Raw genomic sequence first — 20,291 nt, 5'->3', positions numbered from 1 at the left:
TTGAGTCAATTTTGTTTTCATGACCCCAGAACTACCCTGTAGATGGAAACTCTATAGGAAACACCCTGACAGAAAAAAAAATTTCTTCCCTTGGCTTCCTGGACTTGTTTTTCCCCCTTCTCTTCTTCCTCTGGGTGCTCATCTTTCTTTAGCAACTTGGGCACCCTGCTGGCTGCCCTTCCTCCTCCTTGATCCCTGTCATCCAGGGTATGACTCTTCAGCAGCTCAACCTGACATCTACATGCAGATACAAAGCCTGACTTCTCCTCTTAGTAGCTGATGCAATCTAGAAAAACTGACTTAGTGCCATGTTTAGCATATCAGTCAAGTGGGGATAATGAGATTGATATAGAATTTCTGTGAGGATTAAATAAGTTAATAAAAAATACTTAGAATTTTGCCTGGTACATAGGAAACTCTCAAAAATACATTACTGTTTTGTTATTATTATTATTATTTTCTCTCTCTATTCTCTTTTAGTATTTTCCCTGGTCACCTCGGATGACAAATATCAATATTGTTGGTTCCTGAATATATATCTTGGGATCATCTCTCTGTCCGGACAGCCACACCCGTATTTCTTTTAAAAAGATCAGGTATGGCTTTTTAAACATTGTCTTAATTGACACACAATAGTTTTACACATTTATGAGGTACACTTTGATACCAGGCACAGAAAGACAAACACTGCATGAGCTCACTTATGTATGGAAACTAAAGAAGTTGATGTCACAGAAGTAGACAGCAGATAAGTAACTACCAGAGGTGGGCAGGACAGGGGTTGCAAGAGATTGGTACAAAGCCACACCTCTAATTCTAACCGTGCCCGGGTATCTCTGTCTGAATGCCCAATTTATGCTTCTAATCCAGTATTCTAAAAGAATAAGCACTGTTATAGATGGAATATTTGTATCCTCCAAAATTCATATTTTGTAATCCTAACCCCCAATGTGATGGTATTAAGAGGTAGGGCCTTCAGGGTGGGGTGAGGTGATTAGCGTGGAGCTCTCATGAATGGGACAAGTGTCCTTATAAAAGAGACCCTAGGGAAAACTCTAGTTATCTCTCTACCATGTGAGGACACAGTGAGAAGTTAGCAGTCTGCAACCAGGAAGAGGCTCTTAACAGAGCCCAGCCAAGCTGGCACCCTGATGTCAAGTCTCCAGCGTCCACAACTGTGAGAAAGAACTGTTGTTGAAGCCACCCCATCCTGGGTATTTTGTTATAGCAGCCTGAACTAAGGTTGTAACCACAAAGTTGCTTGTCCCCTGAGTTTACTACCATTGACTTAGAGATACAAGTCTGATCTCTTACTCCACCCACTGAGGTTAGTGACCAGGCCCGATAAAGGCTACTGAATAGGACCTTTTCCCTGTTCCCTTTATCACCCTCTTCTGTTATCATCCCAGCTCTATCCTGCTCTTCTTATTAACTGATTCTCTCTTCCCACTGAAGTCAAACTAATATTTCTTTTTTTAAAATATTTTTTTTTCTTAGGTGTAGATGAACACAACACAATACCTTTATTTTTATGTGGTGCTGAGGATCGAACCTGGGTCCCGCTCGCGTTAGGTGAGTGCTCTACCACTGAGCCACAATCCCAGCCCCTCAGACTAATATTTCTAATGTATATTTCTGATCATTCTTTCTTCTATTTAAACCTCTCTATCTCTATATTAACTCAACAGATTGAACCTCAACTCCTCTCACTGATAGTCAAGGTCTCTCTTCATGGGAGGAACCTGTCACTCTAGGCTTCCTGGAATAATATGCCTGCCTAGAGGCATCATTTGCTCTGTGTTTCTGCATGCTGTTTCCTCCACCTGGAAATATTGAATTTTTAGTCGAAACCCTACCTTCCACTTTGGTCAATTTCAAATGTTAGCTTCTTTTCATCTTTTCTCAAAATAACATGACGCCTCTGTCTCTTGAACTTGCATGAACTTTTGCATCTCGTCTGTGGCATTCATCACATTCTGACTTATCTCCTCATCCTTGCCATACTTCTTTTATTCTTCCTTCTAGATCATAACTTTTTCAAAGGTACTTATTATATCCCTTAAAGCTTCAAATGGGATAAAATGAATGGCAATAATCACACCAGGAATTAAGCTCATTTATTCTGCAAAGCAGCAGCCTGTTGTCAAATGCTAACCCTCTCCCTCACAGCCCTCGTAAAAAGAATGGGAAAGCATATAAATGAAGTAGCACACAAGAGGAACATACAGTGTGAGCAATTACGCCAATTTCTTTTATAGGAAGAACACAGCTGAGATAAACATGGAAGCAGATTATTTACCATCCACGGGTCTCCTTGCCAAACTCTTCTACATTTTTCATTAAAAGAAATCAAGGAAGGTAAACAAAAGTAGCCCTTGGGAGGAATTAGCATTAAGGAAACGGCTCATACGTCAGCACGGCCCCAGAGATTTGTCTGTTTCTTTAACTGTGTCCTTTGGGGCGGAATGCACGTGTTCACACACCTGGGTGCATGTGCACAGACAAATCTCCAGGTGTGTTCAGCCACACCAAACCTTGGCTTACAAGTGGAGTGAAGAAGAAGGAGTGCCGGGCAGGAGTCACTTACCTTGAGGGCATCCTGAGTGTCATCCAAACAGTAGACCCGGATGCTGTACTCCAGGGAGGAACAGCAGAGAGGCCCAAAGATGGCTAACTTCAGGCGTTTTGCTGCGGCTTTGGTGGTGGATTGCCCAACCAGGGTATACGTGCTGAGGTTCTCTGTGAGGATGTGGCAGGCCTCTGCATCCAGCTGAATGTAGCAGGGGGTAGTGAAGTTTTCCTCTCCAACCACTACTACATCCTGGAAGAGACAAGGGACAGGGCTTATAATATATATTTCTAAGCCATGGAGGATGCATGCTGGTCACTGTGGGTGGTGGTAGGCAGAGTAATCTCCTCTCCTGAGTGCTCATTTTTCTTTATCCTTTCCTATTCCTTTCTTTCTCAGGCCTTTTGATCCTACTACTTCCATTCTTCTTTTTTTTTCCTTTTTCTTTTTTTTTTTAGTTGTAGATGGACATAATGCCTTTATTTTGTTTATTTATTTTTATGTGGTGCTGAGGATTGAACCCAGTGCCTCCCACATGGTAGGCAAGCGCTCTACCACTGAGCCCCAGACCCAGACCTCTACTTCCATTCTTAATAATTATCTTCTTTACTACTCTTCCCTTTGCCACCTATATGCTGATAATGTTCTTTATGTAGAAGTCTTTTACACAGTGCATTTTTTTTTTTTTGGTACTGGGGATTGAACCCAGAGGAATTTAACCACTGAACCACATCCCCAACACTTTTTATATTTTATGGAGAGACAGGGTCTCACTGAGTTGCTGAGTCTGGCTTTGAATTTGCAATCCTCCTGCCTCAGCCTCCTGAGCCACTGGGATTATAGGCATGTGCCACCTTGCTTGGCTGTTTTTTTGATCTTCCTAGAATCTACATTACTGGAATCTACATGAAAATCCAAAAGACCTTCATAAGTTACCCTGACTTATGAAAATAAACCTTAGTTTATTTTCTGTTTCTGAGAACTGAATGATTTAATATATATTTCTTATTTAATCTAAAAGTATAATGTTTTGCTGTGCCATTATAGCATAGCAGTTTTTCCCTAAAAAACCCATATACTTGAAAAGGATTAGGAAAACTAAGGCCTTATGCCATGCCATCCAATTGCATTCTTTCAAAATTCACCTGCTAGTTACTTCCCAAAGCAGGACACTGCTTTTTTCAAACTCTCTTTCTTGCCACATTTCATGGAAGGCAAGATTTGGCAGGCTTGATGTCTTTAATATACTTTTCTTTGCTGAGTGCAGTGGTGCACAGGCCTATAATCCCAGCAATTTGGGAGGCTGAGGCAGGAGGATTGCAAGTTCAAGGCCAGTCTCAGAAATTTAGCAAGACCTCAATAAAAACAAACAAACAAACAAAAAACCCACAACAGACTGGGGATGTAGCTCAATGACAAACCATTCTGGGTACAATCATCATTATCTTCCCCCCCCCCCCCACCACACACACACACACAGAGCATGATCTCCTCATATGGCCAAGAGTAGCAGATATCCATAGAAAGAAAACTCTAATTAATTCCAAGATGCCCCCCTACTCTGCTAATTCTACATTCCTAAAATATTAGGGGTTTAAATCTTCAAATATATCTTTAAAAATTTGTTCCCTAAATGAAAAATACCATATGCAATCATGAAGTACATAATATATACTTTGCATATTATACATGTATATGACATACTTATGTGTGTATGTATGTAAATATATATATATATATATATAGTATAACATACTTTGTATATTACAACTTCATATTTCATAATTTTATAATATATATATATATATATATATTATATAATGGCATTATTTGATAAAGCATATTCCTCAGATACAGGTGCTAAGTGACAGGTTCTGATGTGAGAAGTGGGGCCCACTGAAGGCCCTGAAGTTATGATGGCAATAGATGTAGAAGGACAAGGTGTCCCAGATTCTCTTCATTCAAAGTAGAGCTTTGGAGACACTTACTTTCTGTTTTCTCAGGTTAAATTCACAGGTATATCTTAAATACTTCTCTGCAATTAAGTGCCTAACGTGCTCTAACCAAGGTACAATGTGCAACGACTCTCTAACTCCAAATTTAAATAAATTAAAAAAATAAGAGTGTATGTATGTATGTGTATGTATATGTGCATACACACACACACACACACACACACACTACTCAGAAACTAGTCTCTCATTTTGAGTACAACCTAAACTTCTCCCCACATGTTTTGCTTTAGAAATGAAGGCCTCCTATAGTTACTCCTACTGATGTGCATGAATCCCATCTCTACTCTGAAAGAAGCCCCCTCACCTCCCACTGTCCCTGTGCTGTCTGGTTTTTGAGCTGGATCTTCCAGTCTTCTGTATTGGGATCTGCACAGTGATGCAGAGTGAGGATGACGGGGCGGGTCAGCAGGGCTCCCGGAGGCCCACAGCTCACCACTGGGGTCAAGAGCGTCTGAGAGTCTTCCATGGGTGGCCTGGTAGGAGAGCAGAGAACTATGTCAGTGACATTTCATAGTAATTATGTACTGCGGACTTGTTGAGATCTGAGATCTAAAGTTGTACAAACAGTTCAAATAGTTTTCTCTTGGGTTTTTTTGGGGGGAGTGGGGGAGTGAGGCAGAAATAAATGTGAAGACATGCTCTTTATACCAAGGCTTTCATCTTTCAAGACTGGAGGTCTCTATGAAAACAGGGAATTTGCCATCATCTCTTTGATCCCCTCCCTCAGACACAGGTTGCCTTTGGTAGCTTCCTCTGAATATATGTGCTGATACTTTTCAGGATGGAATGAGAAAGAACAGAGTCCTTATGAAGTTATATAACTAGCTTTTCTGATAATACTTGCCATTGGTCTCACAGGGTTTTAAATACTTTTGTGTTTTTAGGACCTAACTTGAAAAATACTTCAAAAAAAAAATCACTTCAGAATGAGGACACCCTGGAGCTAAACTTAGTCCAAATGACTTTCAGGAATAATTCAGGCTAGTATGGCAGATTCATTCTTTCAAATATGACCAGAAACACTATAGAACTGTATTTCTATAGAAATTAAAATAAGTTCTCTTTATTTATATATCTCATATTCAGATCTGGGCAGAAAGAACTGCAAAGATCTAAATTCTTTTATTTTATTATTTTTTAAAGACTAACATATTGTTTCCCCAAAAAGATTTTAACCAACAATCAAATGGATAAGTTAACCTATCTTGATAGTTGAGTAGTCATCCCATAAGTGTTAAGTGGATGGTACAAAGTCTCACACCTTGTAAGTGCTGGTTAGCGCAGGGACTAAAACTCATGCCTTCCCAATAACAATGCTCAAGCCACTGTTAGAGTAGCCTGGCCTTAGAAAATGTGGATCCAAAGAATTTCACGATCCCTCAGGAGGCCACTGAACACCACCTTCTATCTAAAGCACAAACCTCTGACAACATGGCTGTGCTTTAGACACATCCACATTGACAGTCCATTGCTACCAAAGGGTCATCCTGTTTATTAAACACTCAAATTTCAAAAAGATCCTTAGCTGGGATGAACACAATCTAGTTTCCTAAAGTTTCTCTTCACCAATCTTTGACCTGTTTTCTAGCCCACTTTGTTTCATATATTTGGAGATTGTTACAACTCCAAAATCTTCATTTCACACCAAACATTCTCATCTTTTTTCAGCATCAACTGGCAAAATATGGTCTCCAGATCTCTTCATTTTCACATGGAAGTTTTACAGTGTCCACGATAGTTTGGGGAATCTTAAAGTGAACTCAATATTCAAATACTATGAGGTACTACTATTTCTTTGATTTGAAATGTGTAGTTATATTCATTCATCATAAAATTGTTCTCTTAGATTACTGATAATCAAGTAATTACTTATAAATATTATTGAGAAGGCTCCAGTTAGAAAGAAAGATGGAGATAGTATGGCTAAGTATCTCCTTTATAAAAAGAGGCAGTGAAGGCCCAAGGAAGTTAAGTAATTTGTTAAAACTAACCACTCTATGTGTTCCTTACATGAATGACTCTTAGGCATACTTTATATTGTTATGTGTTAGTAGTAATGGCTTTTGAATCTAGGTATGGCCATTTAAATTAAGCTTTTTGATTTTACCTTAATAGTCTCACAGTAAATTTCTTAATGTTACGTCTTTCTTCCAAATATTGGCTATATCTGCCAGTCTTTCATCCTTCATAAATCTCATATGCCTGCCATCTGTGCTTTCATCACAATCACTGATAACATTGTAACACAAGAATAAGGCAAGGACAGAAATCTTTTCAAGGACACCACTTGAAAACTCTCTCCCATCTAACATCAATATCTTTGAGTTATTTAGTTCAACCAAATAGAAACCCATTAAAATGTACATTGTCCAGTTGACATCCCCTTTATCTTATTCACATAGATATTAAAAAGGACATATCAAATTCCTTTATAATTGCAATGGCCACTTGAAATTGATTTTTCTCTATTCTTTATCTGTAGTTTATATATTATTTATTACAGCATCTAGAAGTTAGTTTATCTGGCTTACCTTCATTTAACACTCAATGAATGATAGTAGCTATTATTATTTTTAATATTGTTGGAAGACAATTCTCCATGGATTTCTCATATTACTGTGCAGTCTTTAATGTCTTTTCAAGGATGCTTGTAGAACAGTTGCCTTGGAATATAAAAATAGTGTCTGTTCTGGAGCAAATGGCAGGCAGTTCTCCTTCTCATTACAAAGACCCAGGTTTCCTAAGCTCAGAGGTCCTTTACTGGAATCCAACACTTAAGTGTGTAGATGTCATCTGATGCTCTTTGTATCACCCTTTGAGAACCTGGGCTCAGGAAACTGCACAAAAAGATAATATTCTAGATGACATGATTGCTAACAAACTGTCCTTTGTCTCTGACCCAGGAGTTTTGTATCTTCCATCAGTATCCACAAAACCAAAGTAGCTGACCTCACACCTCACAAGTAAGGTCACATCTTGGAGCAATCACAGATAACAATTATTATCAGTTCTAAAATCTGAATTAAAATTTGGCATTTATTATCCTTAAAAAGTCTTAGCTATCACTGCTTCCTCTCTAACTTTAAAATTGCATTCAGATCCACCAACCTATGTCTTTTTCTCTTCCTATTTAGAAACCCCAAACAAACATTACCTACTTTTAGTCTTTTAATATCATCTCCATTCTCTATGAATAACAACAAAGTTTTCTCTATTCAATCTGAAGTTTTCTAGGTACTTGGAAATGTACTTACACTGCACATCATAAGGTTATCAGCGGCAGCTTGAGACCTCATTACTATCCCCTTTTCCACTCTGATTTTCATTTTCTTTTAACCCAGTTTGTCCTCCTTCTTTCCAGTCTGAAATTCATTCTCTTACATGACTGAAGTTTTGCTTTCATTTTGTCATATTTAATATTACACTATCTGCCTTAGGCAGTGACTTTATTATTGCTTAATTCTACTTTTCCTTCCAAGGAGAAAAAAAAAATGCAATGATTGCATTTTCCAGAGCACTGCTCTTACCTTTTAGTTACAAGTGTACCTCAAGAAGTGAGTATTAAACTTTTGAGGAAGGAGCCTAAAGTGGAATCCATTTCAAGTGGCCCTTGCAATATAACTGGAGATTGGAAACATCTGTCTCTCAGTCTGGTGTCAGCAGCCAGTGCTTGAAGGCAGGAAGGATAGGAAGCAGGGGTTCTTCTTGTCATTGAATTGGAACAGAAGGGAGCAGAAGATTCCCTGCTGGGTTGGGGAGCTGTCAGACTGGTATTCTCCAAGCACACCACTGGCATGCAATATTGATGGGCACTGTTCTTGCAGGAGGGATAGCAAGGGAAGCGGGGAGGAAGGAGGGACAATGAGTGTCAAAAGAATTTATTAACCCAGTGAGGTGGGAGAATGTAATGAATAGGGAAGTGGTGAAGTGGAATTCATAACAGGGGATGAAAAACAAAGAAGAAATAATAAGACACTCAAATGCTTTCAAGATGAAAGAAATCGGCTTGAAATTGGAAACATTTCTGAGCATATACAGAAAGAGTGACTTAGATAAGATTTAACTTCGTGAAACCAAAGGTCAGAGTGTCTAAATTCACTTTTCCTTTATTTATATAAAGGTAGGATATTAAGCATACATAAAACAGTAGAAATTAAATATAACTCTGATTCATGTTTTGTAGAGAAGGGCCTCACTCCATCATGTCTCTTGTGTTATCCAAGCTATTCAAGCAGTCTGTAAATATTAATTGCAGATGAAATGGAGATGAACAGAGAGCAAAAATTAGCTGCAGAAGCAGCAATTAAGTAGAAATTCAGCAATGAACAATGATTAAATTTTAGAGACTTGTTAAAGACCAACAAAGACAATATCATGGTAAATGCTGGATGGGTCCTGAGGCCTCTAGGACAAAGTCCATAAGAGTTTGTTTCTTGTCAGAGATATTTTTCATTTCTTGCTTGCTATTATCAGTGAGGAGAACTTCTACACAGAAGTGCATAATTTACACAATTTCCACATGAACAATTGCATTTGCTGCTCATGGCACACCTGTAAGGTAAAGTGTTTATATTACATTTTTTTTCCAGTATGGTAAACTGATATCCAGAGCTGTTAACATGTTTGCCTAAGGACACAGAGCTAGGCATCAGCAAAGCGAGATTTCAAACACAAGTCATTTTTTTTTCTTTCACACAGTGGTGTATTTTGTGTTGCTTGTAATGGGTGTAAGGACTTTCTTGTCAGTTTTGTTAGAGCAAAACTCCTTAGAAAGAATAGGTCTCCATCGACCTCTGGGTGGACATGAGATGCACATCTCTTTTGTTAGGTCCCTTGGGATGACAGTCCCACCCTAGGCTCAGCTGCCTTTTCAAGCACACGCCTTCCCACATAACTGGCAACTTGAAATATTTGCACTCTAGGTACCTGACAGGGAATATCTAACTCACTTGCTATCAAAAGCTCAATTGAGCAAAAAACATATTTATGCAAGCCACTCTGAAGGGCATGCCACCATTTCCCCAGACAGGCAGAATCTATCCCAGGATGAAGCCAGAACAACTGAGCATTGTGCTCTGGATGGAATGGATGGGTCTTTGTGGAATTATTTCACTGAATGTGTGCTTGGGCCTTAGATAATCTGTTTCCACTGAAGGACACTAATAGAAGCAGACCTTGAAACTCATTGCTATTTTTATTATCAGAATGCTGTTGGTTGCATTATCAAAATGTCTTGTTTTTGAGGAATCAGGGAATGATAATTGAGCTTCTGGGCATATTTCACATTTTCCTTTTGAAAGCTTAGAAACAGTCAATTCATGATCTATTACCAGGGAATGTGCAGGGAATTATATCAAATCTATTATATTCCAGCTGCTCACCTGACTTTATCTTATCTTTAATAACCTTACTTTCCCCATTTTCTTATCTTTTTTGCATCCACTTCTTTAAGTTCATCCCTTCCATTGAGACCAAAAGAAAAGAATGTATTTTTTATAAACCACCTTGCAACATTTCTTTATAAGTAGGATTTCAATATATAAACATGGTTCAGAATCAGGAGAGAGTGACATTTACATATACCTGGTCTCCGTTGCCTCCACCCTTTAGTCTTTTTATAGCTATTGCTTCAATCATAGGAACTTGGGACTCATGAACGAGAAAGGAGTCTCTCTACCAAAAAGGAGAAATAACTCTAAGTGTCACCGAGAAATGTCAACTGCTATTTTATAAATTTCGAAACGGTAACATGTCAAAATAAACAAAAAGGAATTAGGCATGATTACTCACCTAAGGGAATTTTGGCCTTCCACTTTATCCTAACAAACACTTTACTATTTCTATTTAATATATATATATATATATATATATATATATATATATATATATATATATATATATATATATATATATAAGCTTTGGTGGCCTTCCTTAACTCACCTTAAACCATTCTGAAGTGATTTCTACAGGAATGTTGGGGGAAAAAATTCTAAACACTACCAATTCCTACAGGTGACAAACTGTATTTATTATTATTTTTGTCTAATTATTTATACATACACAATTGCATTGTACATACAAAATGTGTATTTTTCCTTGTTCTTCCTCTGTCTTTGCATTTTGTTTTAGCATCTGAACTGTTAACCACCTTGGCCATCTTGAAGCTCTCTTTCCCTTTGTTTTTTGAGATCCCCTTATACTGCAGTTGATTGATATATCCTTATACAAATATTCTTTCATTCAAAAATAATCACTGAGGAGCCCCTTCATGTCAAGTGCAGAGCTGCATGCAAACTCTTTATCTAGTTCCTTATCCTTACAAGTTCAATTTAGTTTCTCTCTTTACACCCAAACCTGAATGGGAATATTTCCCAAAGTTCTTTCTCCAGCTTTCTTCCTTCTGTCCCTACATTTTCTCTGTCACAGACTCATCCACTGCCACGACTGCCCTTGTGTGTCTCTAGTGGACTCCTTATCCCCACTTGCATTCGGAACACCTCTAGTTTGCAGTCCATGATTTCCCGCCTCCAGCCAGTTGCTGCTTCTGAGCTCTTTCTTCTGTTGCTCTGCACATTCTTACAGTGCCCAGGACTTGCATCCTAAATGGATTCTGTGCACTCCTTTTCAACACTGTGGATGAAATTCCTTCCCTTCCTCAATACATTTTACTTTCTGTCCTCTCAGACTCAGGCCTGACTCACTCTTCCCTCTCTCCTCACACCTAGTTTGATGCCACAGCAGAACCAAGCACCCAGCCTTCAGGAAGAGTCTTTGTTTCCTCTATCAATTCGATCACACTGTCGCCAAATCAATCTTTAAAAAGCACCACTATTCCCGTGTCACTTGGCTGCTCAGAAGCCTTCTGTGGCTCCCTACAGTTTACAAAAAAGAGTTCTATTTACTTTTATATTTGGAAATTCTAAATTGATTTTCTTTTCTTTTTGCTTGCCTTTTGATAAAGCCACTGGGAGAACACTAAGGAAAGGGGAAATTAACTTTTATATATATTTTTTCATTGCTGGGGATTGAACCCAGGGCCTCGGGCATGCTAGGCAAGCACTCTACTCTCAAATTGCTTTGCCATAAGAGCTGACAAAGGACAATGTTTCAATCTTAGACTAATTTAAAAAACTTGTTACTAGAAATAAGGTAAAAAGGGCCACATGGTCATGGAACTTGTATCCACAGGGGGAACAGGCTTTGCAACCTCTCTAGATCTATAAAGCAGGAGAGGCAGAAATGCTGGGTGCAGCCTTGGGGCTCCACACCCTCTTTGGTCAGAGCTGGCTTGTCGCATCTCTGGCTCTTGCAGCCTATCCAGCCTTAATGATAAGGTCCCTCTTGTCACATTCACTATGCCACATGCAATTAAGTTCACGCCTCCTGTCAGACAATTCACATCAGCAGATGACCAGCTGGATACCATCCAGCTGGAAACACACCCAATTTTTGATATTATGAAAAGAATCAGAAAGAGGGAGAATAAAGGCAAATATTCAGAATTTTCCTACACATGCCTTGAAATGATACCTATGCCTTCTGATCCTTACCACGTCTTCCTCCAAAGAAGTTCCATCTCCTATCATGTGAGGATGGAAAGGGTCTTTAGTGAGCAACAGACACTCTGTCCACAATGCAGGATCATAAGAAACAGAGGTTTGCTGAGTGCCAGTTCTATGCAGGAGGAATGAACCTAAGAACACCCAGGAGTCCTTGGGGTCAGACGAACCTGGGTTTGAATTCTGCCACCCTTAGTTGCTAACTGGGAAATCTTGACTATGTGACTTAATTTCCCTGAGCCATAGTTTCTTCATCTTCGAAGAGAAGCTTGAGGAATTAATGAAGAGTGTGCTGAAGACATTGCAACAAAGCTTTGCATTATTACTATATTAAAACACAATCTTGCCATTGTGATTTTACAAGAAAAAATGCATCTAGGTCACAATGGAACATGAGTGGAGAGAGGACTTCTCACTTATCTGAGACGACCATCTTCTTGTGTTTGTTCCTTGTTTCATGGTCTCTGGTCCATATTTTCTTTTGAGATCTTGAGCTTTGTCTAGCATCATCTTTATAAACAGGACTTCTTTGGTGCAACCCAAATTCAGTGAAGTGATTCCCTGTGCACCTAACCTTAGGTGGTAGGCACAGCAAGGAGTGATTTATTGTTTTCTTTTCTTTATAGTTAAAAGAAATGGAACCTAAAAGCAGAGTGTCTTGCTTTATCAATTTTATGATTTCTTTTTCCTTCATTTCAAATGCACAATTATCCTGGTTAGAATGCCAACTAAACTTTGGGAAGAAAAACCAGACGAGTTACACATTTTCAGCTTTAGCTGGTGCCTGCAATAGCCCCTTAAGGTCTGATCTTCAGCTGCAGATAATGGTAATCAGATGAACGTAGAGGCCATCAGCCCCTCATGGTTTCTCCAAAAGCACAAGCCAATACTCATTTCTACTTAAACAAATGTCCACGTGGGCAAAAGCCTTGATGGATGGACATATTTAATGCTAACTTTATCCCTGAACAAGAGAAAAAAATGAATAAAATAAAAGGATCTTGGAGTTTGCTAATTTTTTTTTCTCCTGCTGCAAAAGAAGGAGTTCTGAGGTCTGTGAATGTAGCTTTGCATTGGGAATGAAAAGAATAAATATTTGATGTAGGTAAATACAGGCCTTTAAGTGACTTTCGGTTGCTCAAATTTAAGGCACGAATAATGCTCAAAGAATTTTATTCTCCTCTTACTCTGGCTATTGTTTGCATAGGTGAAAGTACACCACCTGAGGAAAAAAATGTTCTGGGTCATACCGATTATAAATACCTATCTGTCCACCTGAGTGCATAATAAAGGAGCTCTTTCAGCTACTGAAGACTAAAAATGGATGTTTTTCTGAGGATGAGAGCAGGTTAGAGAAAAGGCATAATGCGTGATAATGATAACCTATTTCTCAATTTGTCACTCACTCTTTGTACTCTGAGCTCAGGACTGAGGAGCCCACACTATTCCCCTCAGGAAGAACAATGGTCATTACATGATGAGGGTCTTCCTTTTTAACAGCATCTTTTATATTAAGGCTTCTGTGTTCCTTAGAGGCCTATGAAGGACTGTTTAACACACACTTTATGTGGGAACAGATTGAGAAAGACTCCTAATGATTTGTTAAACTTCAAACTGAAAATTGATTTTAGAACTTCTAAACCCCTTGTGTTAATTTTACTTAAAATCATTTCATCTTTGTGATTAGGACCCATTCGAAACACAACCTTTTGATTCCATCTAGTTTTAACCAACCCTTGACCCACTTTGAAAGGCCTGAGTTTGAAATTTAAAAGTACTAAACGTAAGAAGGGGGCTGAAGACACATTGGAAGAGAATCACAAAAAATTCTGTGGGTAAATGTCTGTGCTAAACTGAGGTAGGAGCGGCAGGTCAGGGGTTATGGGTGTCCAATCCTTTGGGACCTTTAACCCTGTAATGGGAACAGGCTAGATTTCTGAATAGGGCCACACAAAGTCAATGTCTCTGTGTGGCCACACAAAGTCAATGTCTCTGTGTGAACTCACACATCTCTCTGGACATTCCAGGGATCACATTTTGACCACTTTTCCCCTGTTAATATGGCCACATGTCTACTTGGAACAAAGATCTTAGGCATTCCACCCATCCTCAAGATCTGCAAAAGTGTCAGAAGCTTCAAAGGTAAAAAGAAGTATAACTTGATCTTTTATGGGTCTAGAGAAAACTGTATGTCATTTAAGACAAAAATATGTTGGGTTTATTGTTTCTCTTGTACAATTCTCCTCCAAGTTAGACTGGTAAAGTCAAGTGCATCAGGGGGAAAAAAAAAGCATATTTACCTCATATTTTCTTTCCTGTGTACAGTCACATACATTTCGTAGACTCTCCCTTGGGGAATGGCCCCAGCGGGAATCAGCAAGCTTACTCCTGAGCAGCAAAAGAAAAAAGCAGTTGTATGAGACCTGTGAATCAAAAGGAAACTTCTAGAAAGAAATGCCTTTGCAGCAAGCAAAAAGTAATGAGGAAATTCTGTGATCACGCAGCACTAAGACTGCTGCTTTTTCTCCAAAGACATGTAAATACTCATAGCTGCCCTGCTTTCCTTCCTTATTGGCCTCTGTAGTTACCACAGTTCCCTCTGAACTGTTATGGAATTACTTAGAGGAATGATTTTTTAAACTCTGGTTTTATTTAAGGAAGAGACAGATGGTTCCACTGTTGTTTTCCTTGTAAAACAAGAGGAAAACCAAAAACTGCTATAAACTTTCAAACAGCAGTAATGATCCATTGTTTCTAATTAAAAAAAAAAATCTCCACAAGATTCAAAGACAACCTCAACCATATCAAAAAAGATTTATTTCTGAAATATCTGGTTAGCATCATGTATTCTACAATGGAATCAGAATTGTTGAGGTACTTTTGTTACACATAACTCAAAAAGGTGAACTGTGAGTTTAGTTAGAGCCAGTCAAAGCACTTCTACTTAGCTGCTAATTGGTGCCCTGTGGGAGCACTATTGGACTGAACTGTGCTCTAAGCTAACTGTGCACACAGCAATCCTTTGCCATTGAGTTTGCATCAGGATCACCTGGAGGGTTTGTTAGACCACAGATTAGGGGACCTTACTACAGAGTTTCTGATTGAAAATGTTGAGGCGGGGATGGGAGATTCTATAGATCAGATGAGTTGCCAGGTGATGCCCATGATGAAGGTCTGGGGCCCAGCCTGTAGGAACTGCTGAAGGGCACTACTGATCATCATCTTAAAGTGACTTGGGACCAGGATTGGGGGTCAGCATTGTGAGGATGTTTGGCTCCATCATTTCATTCCCATGAAATGCACTTTAATTCAGCTCAATAACGATGTATGGAGTATCTTTGTGAGAACAGTGTTTGGCACCATTGTGAATGCCAAGTAGGAAAAGGTAGTGTTCTTGTCCTTGAGTAACATATAGTTAACAAGGAAATGGTATATGTCAAATGAACATGATGCAACAAGAAAACTTGCCCCACTGCATTACAATAGCTTAAGAGTAAAGAACAGAGAGTCAAGGGAAAGTAGGGATACAAAGGCCTTTGCATAGCTCATGGAAGATGCTGAGTCAGGGCCCTCTTGAAAAGTAGAGTGATAAGGGAGCCCTGGTGGGACAGGAAGGGCAATGTCAGGCTGATATATAGAGAATGGTTGTGGGGGGCATGGAGGGAGAGCAGGAAGAACACACAAATCCATTAAGACTCAGCATTTTTTTTCCCCAATGAAAATCATAAAAATGTACCTTTGTCTTTGTTATGGGGATGAAAAAAAATTATAGATGTAAATTAGAAACAATAAGGCCTGACAAATATGAATGACTATGTTACTCTATTAAATGAAATGATGTTTTTGATCATTGTCTCATATATATTAAGTACTTAAAACATACTGGCTCCCACCCTTCCACTTAAGAAGCCTTTATATAATTCATATATGAATAAGTAGCAAAGAGCATACAAATATAATGAAATTGAGAAAAAGGCAAAAAAAAGCATTTAAAATAAAACATCTCAGCTATGTAAAATCTATAAAGGCAAAATGACATTCTATTAAATATTTCAACTATATTAAAATACTTCTTTAAAAGTATGCTATGAAAGGCATTGCAATGGGAGAATAAGAATCAGAGACAAGCCAGGTATGGTGGCGCATGCCTGTAATCCCAGCTGCTCAGGAGGCTGAGTCAGGAGGATCACTAGTTCAAAGCCAGCCTCAGCAAAAGCAAGGTGCTAAGCAACTCAGTGAATCTTTGTCTCCAAATAAAATTCAAAATAGGGTTGGGGATGTGGTTCCGTGTTTGAGCGCTCCTGAGTTCAATCCCCAGTACAAAAAAAAAAAAAGACAATTTCATATGCAGGTCTAGAGATCCTCCATAGGTCTGAATATTAATTGCATTTTTCATGTGACATTAACACATTAGGTCAATGAAGTTGCTTTCTATTCCTGTATTTAAAAATATTCACATTTTTTTTCCAAAGAGCGAAGATAGATTCAAAGAGGAAGTCATTAGCCCTCTTCTGGCCTATGGTTCCAAACCCATTACTATTACTGATTCATGAGTACCAATCTCTAATCCAACATTATGGGTCACTAACTTAAGGTCACCATGGAAATCCTTCTGAGGCTTTTTCTCTAGGTTGATATTATAGATGGATATATCCAAGGTCAGACTTAGGACCTTATAAATACTTTGTGGTTGAAGATTGTGGGATGAAGAGTTCAGTTAATAAAGAAAGACTCTGATGTCTATTATGATGTCTCTGATCATCAAAAAATTAGTGTTCTGAATCATCTCTTCCTTTAGTTAGCTGGAATTGAATCAACTGACATTTTTTTCTAATTAATTTGTCTTTTTATAATACAGTGACAATTGTGAGGGCTCCTGGTTTACTGCTGCCTCCCGAAGCTCTATTAAAAAGAAGGTCAATGACAGTTCTAAATTGTATCTCAGCAGAAAGTTGGGAGTCAAATATTTCTAGAGGAAGTGTTTCAGACTTGTTTGAGGGAAGATAAATGGTTTTGCTGATTTGGTCTGAGGTAATATTTGATTTATGCTGAAAGGAGATTTGGGTTAGATACACAGTTAACTTTTCAGTTTAATAAGAAAACAGAGATTTGGGGACAAAAATGTTTTCAAGTTGCATCTTTGCAACCTTTAGGCATTACCTGAATTGGGAACAATAAGGTGGCCCCCAAGGGAGTTGAAGGTGCCAAACGCTGTACAGGATGGGTCGGTCTGCCTGGCGAGACTCTGATTCTTCAGGTTGAGGGCCTCATTCTCCAGCAAGGACTGGGTCATCTGTGGGGACAGCTTGGCTGTAAACTCAGAGAGGTCATCTTGGGGAGTGACAGCACCCGAGGTGTTGTACACTTTGATTTTCAGGTTGGGCAGTGGATCCAGAATTGGAGAATTGGTCATTGGGATTTTGTCTGAGACGTCGTGTAGGGCGTAGACAGGTCCCCTGTACATGGCTGCAGCAGAAGTGAGGTCTGGGGGCACCGTCAGAAGATCTGAGTCAGAGAAAAGAGAATTCCATTGGCATTCTCCATTCAGGCCAGCCTACATAAGTCAGACACCCCCTCACACTTTCTGAGCCAAAAGCAAAGCAGCTCAGCTAATGTTAGAGATGGACAGACTCTCAGGCTCTGCAGAAAGCAGGGCAAGTGGTTAACTAGCATCCATTTTGTTACTGGCTCATTCTATATTTTCCTTTGAGGTCTATTCACTTTACCCAAAGGATCTGGCTGTTGCAACAGACTGGGTTGAAAAGTATGCCCCATGAGGTTCCCATCAGGTAACAGTGTCCCTTTTCTATATTAGATTTGGGTTCATTTGAAAACGACTGTAGTAATACAAGGTATCTTGTCAAAGAAGGTAAAGAAAGAGACTAGGAAGTCAGTCCACGAATCAATGTTCTTTTTGCCAAACAGAGGTTAAAAAGTATGACAGAGCAATGTGCCAGGGGGGTGGAAAATGATTTGTGAACATTGTCAACTTTTTTTTTTTTGGTACTTTGGATTGAACTAAGGGGCACTCAACTACTGATCCATATCCCCAGCCCTATTTTGTATTTTATTTAGAGACAGGGTCTCACTGAGTTGCTTAGTGCCTTGCTTTTGCTGAGGCTGGCTTTGAACTTGAGATCCTCCTGCCTCTGCCTCCTGAGCAGTTGAGATTATAGGCATGTGCCACCGCACCTGACATGGACAACTCTTAATTTGTTTTGTGGAATGACATCAATCCAGTAATGAATAAAATCAATAGTGTCATTGTCCTCAATGAGCTTACATTCCAACTGAACTAGAAGACTGAAACATCAGGATCTTGAAACCACCTAAAGAAACTTCATACATGCATGAGTAACAGGGTGTGAAGTGCAATGTCCACCAACCTTGTCTGGCGGCCTTGATGTTCACAGGCTGAAAGCCCCCGTTTAGGGCTGAAGAGTCAATAATATCAGACTCAAAGTCACGATGGTTCTTCCGATACACAAAGAGGGCCACGACAACAGAGATGGCCAGGCAAACAATCACTGCGATCACAATCCCAACATAGAGAGCAACATCATCCGAATCAGGAGCAGCTAGAGGGAAAGATGCAATGCTGGACTAACTGCTTAGAGAACTTTCTCACAGTACACATATGTATTGCTATAATTTTTTCAGACATTTATTGCCTTTTTTATAGGTTAATTTCAAAAGCTATATAAAATGACTGTGGCCTTTCAGTGGAAAATTATCTCTGATTTCTTTTTCTTTCTCTCTCTGCATCAATCCACCCACTAATCTATCTTATAATTGGGCAGGATAACAGACCATTTATTACTAGGCATATAAACTGAACTAAAACCAGCCCATTCCATGGGGGGAAGAGTTTATTATTCTTTCAGATAAAAAAAAAATGGAAGGATTTTTGAATTCATTGATAGTTCTTTAAGAAACATAAACACCTGGTGTGTTTGGAATCTGTATGTTTATTGAACCAGAATATTTTTCTAAGAATCATTCCAAGTCATAAAATTACTTTCCATAGTACTCTTCTTACTTTCCCTAAATCAATGAAGCGGTGGATGGGAATAGTGTAACTAAGAAAAGCAAGTATTAGGAAAAAAATATATTGAATAAGAAAGGTGTGCTTTTAGAAGGCCCAGACTTGGGGGCCAGAGGTCAATTCTGGTGACTTTTGCAAAGTCCAGGCTTTTGATACAGATACAGTATTATCTCTGAGAACCTTGAGCTTCTCGTGGGGCCTGTCAGAGATTTACATTTGAGCTTGACATTACAGGAATAAAATATAGCTCTATAATGTACTAAGTCAGATATACCTCTGGCTCAGTGATCATAAAGGCCATACTACCCCAGGGTAAACATCTGACCAATACAAGGTGCTGTCCCAGGGGATCTATGTTTGGAAGAAGCAAGAACAGAACTCCTATAAGTGTTGTATGTTCCTTGGTGGCATGAGACACGTTGTTTGATCTTACTGGAAAAGATGATAAAAACTGATAATTTAAGCCAAAATTAAACATTTGTTGAACTACTTTGACATTGTTAAGTCTCTGGTTTCGATTTTCTGTGACTCACGAGAAATGCTCAGCAAAGCTAATTAAAGTTGCTGCTCTGCTCTCTACAAAAGAGGTGTTTCAATTGATACTTCAGGTGGTCAAGGCAAACTCAAATTTTATGGTCAGTTTTATACACACATATTTTTGGGAGAAAGAATTTTCCAATTCGTAGGTTCTGTGACCTCCTAAAATTTGAGAAGCCACTGCTCTTTCCTAAGGCTCACAGCCACATGGTTTATATGGGGGACATAACTCATCCCTTCATTTGCCAGTGGATCATGTGATAACCCCACACTCTCTGGTCATGGTATTTTTTGTATGTTGGGAATATAAGTGAATTTGCTAGTGGAAATTGCTTCATCTCTTTTAGCATTTCATATTTAAATGTACTATGGAAGATTATGCTTTCTTCTTAAAAATACTGTCCATTCTAAAATTTGAAGAATATTTATTGTCCTGTCAATCAATCAGCATTGACATATTTTTTTTTCCAGACAACCAATGACATCCTAAATACTCCTGACTATATGAGCACTGCTCTCAGAGTGCTGACACCTCTTTGCTGCTGGGTTTTATCTAAGGCTTTGCA

General features: G+C 38.9%; 1 protein-coding gene across 1 annotated transcript in view; it reads right to left on the bottom strand.

The window, feature by feature from the left end:
- The window catches only part of Unc5c (unc-5 netrin receptor C), a 356,375-nt gene that overhangs the window by 27,514 nt on the left and 308,570 nt on the right, over positions 1–20,291 (bottom strand). The window contains exons 8-12 of the mRNA XM_027926684.2: positions 18,530–18,721; positions 17,304–17,648; positions 14,444–14,531; positions 4,889–5,057; positions 2,588–2,821 (exon numbers count right to left, since the gene is read on the bottom strand). Coding sequence (XP_027782485.1) covers positions 2,588–2,821; positions 4,889–5,057; positions 14,444–14,531; positions 17,304–17,648; positions 18,530–18,721 — 1,028 coding nt within the window. The remainder of the gene's footprint in view (positions 1–2,587; positions 2,822–4,888; positions 5,058–14,443; positions 14,532–17,303; positions 17,649–18,529; positions 18,722–20,291) is intronic.

Source organism: Marmota flaviventris, chromosome 7 (assembly GCF_047511675.1).
Source record: "Marmota flaviventris isolate mMarFla1 chromosome 7, mMarFla1.hap1, whole genome shotgun sequence".
NCBI lineage: Eukaryota > Metazoa > Chordata > Mammalia > Rodentia > Sciuridae > Marmota > Marmota flaviventris.
Note: the sequence above shows the minus strand (reverse complement) of the source record. Positions and strands in the feature narration are given on the sequence as shown.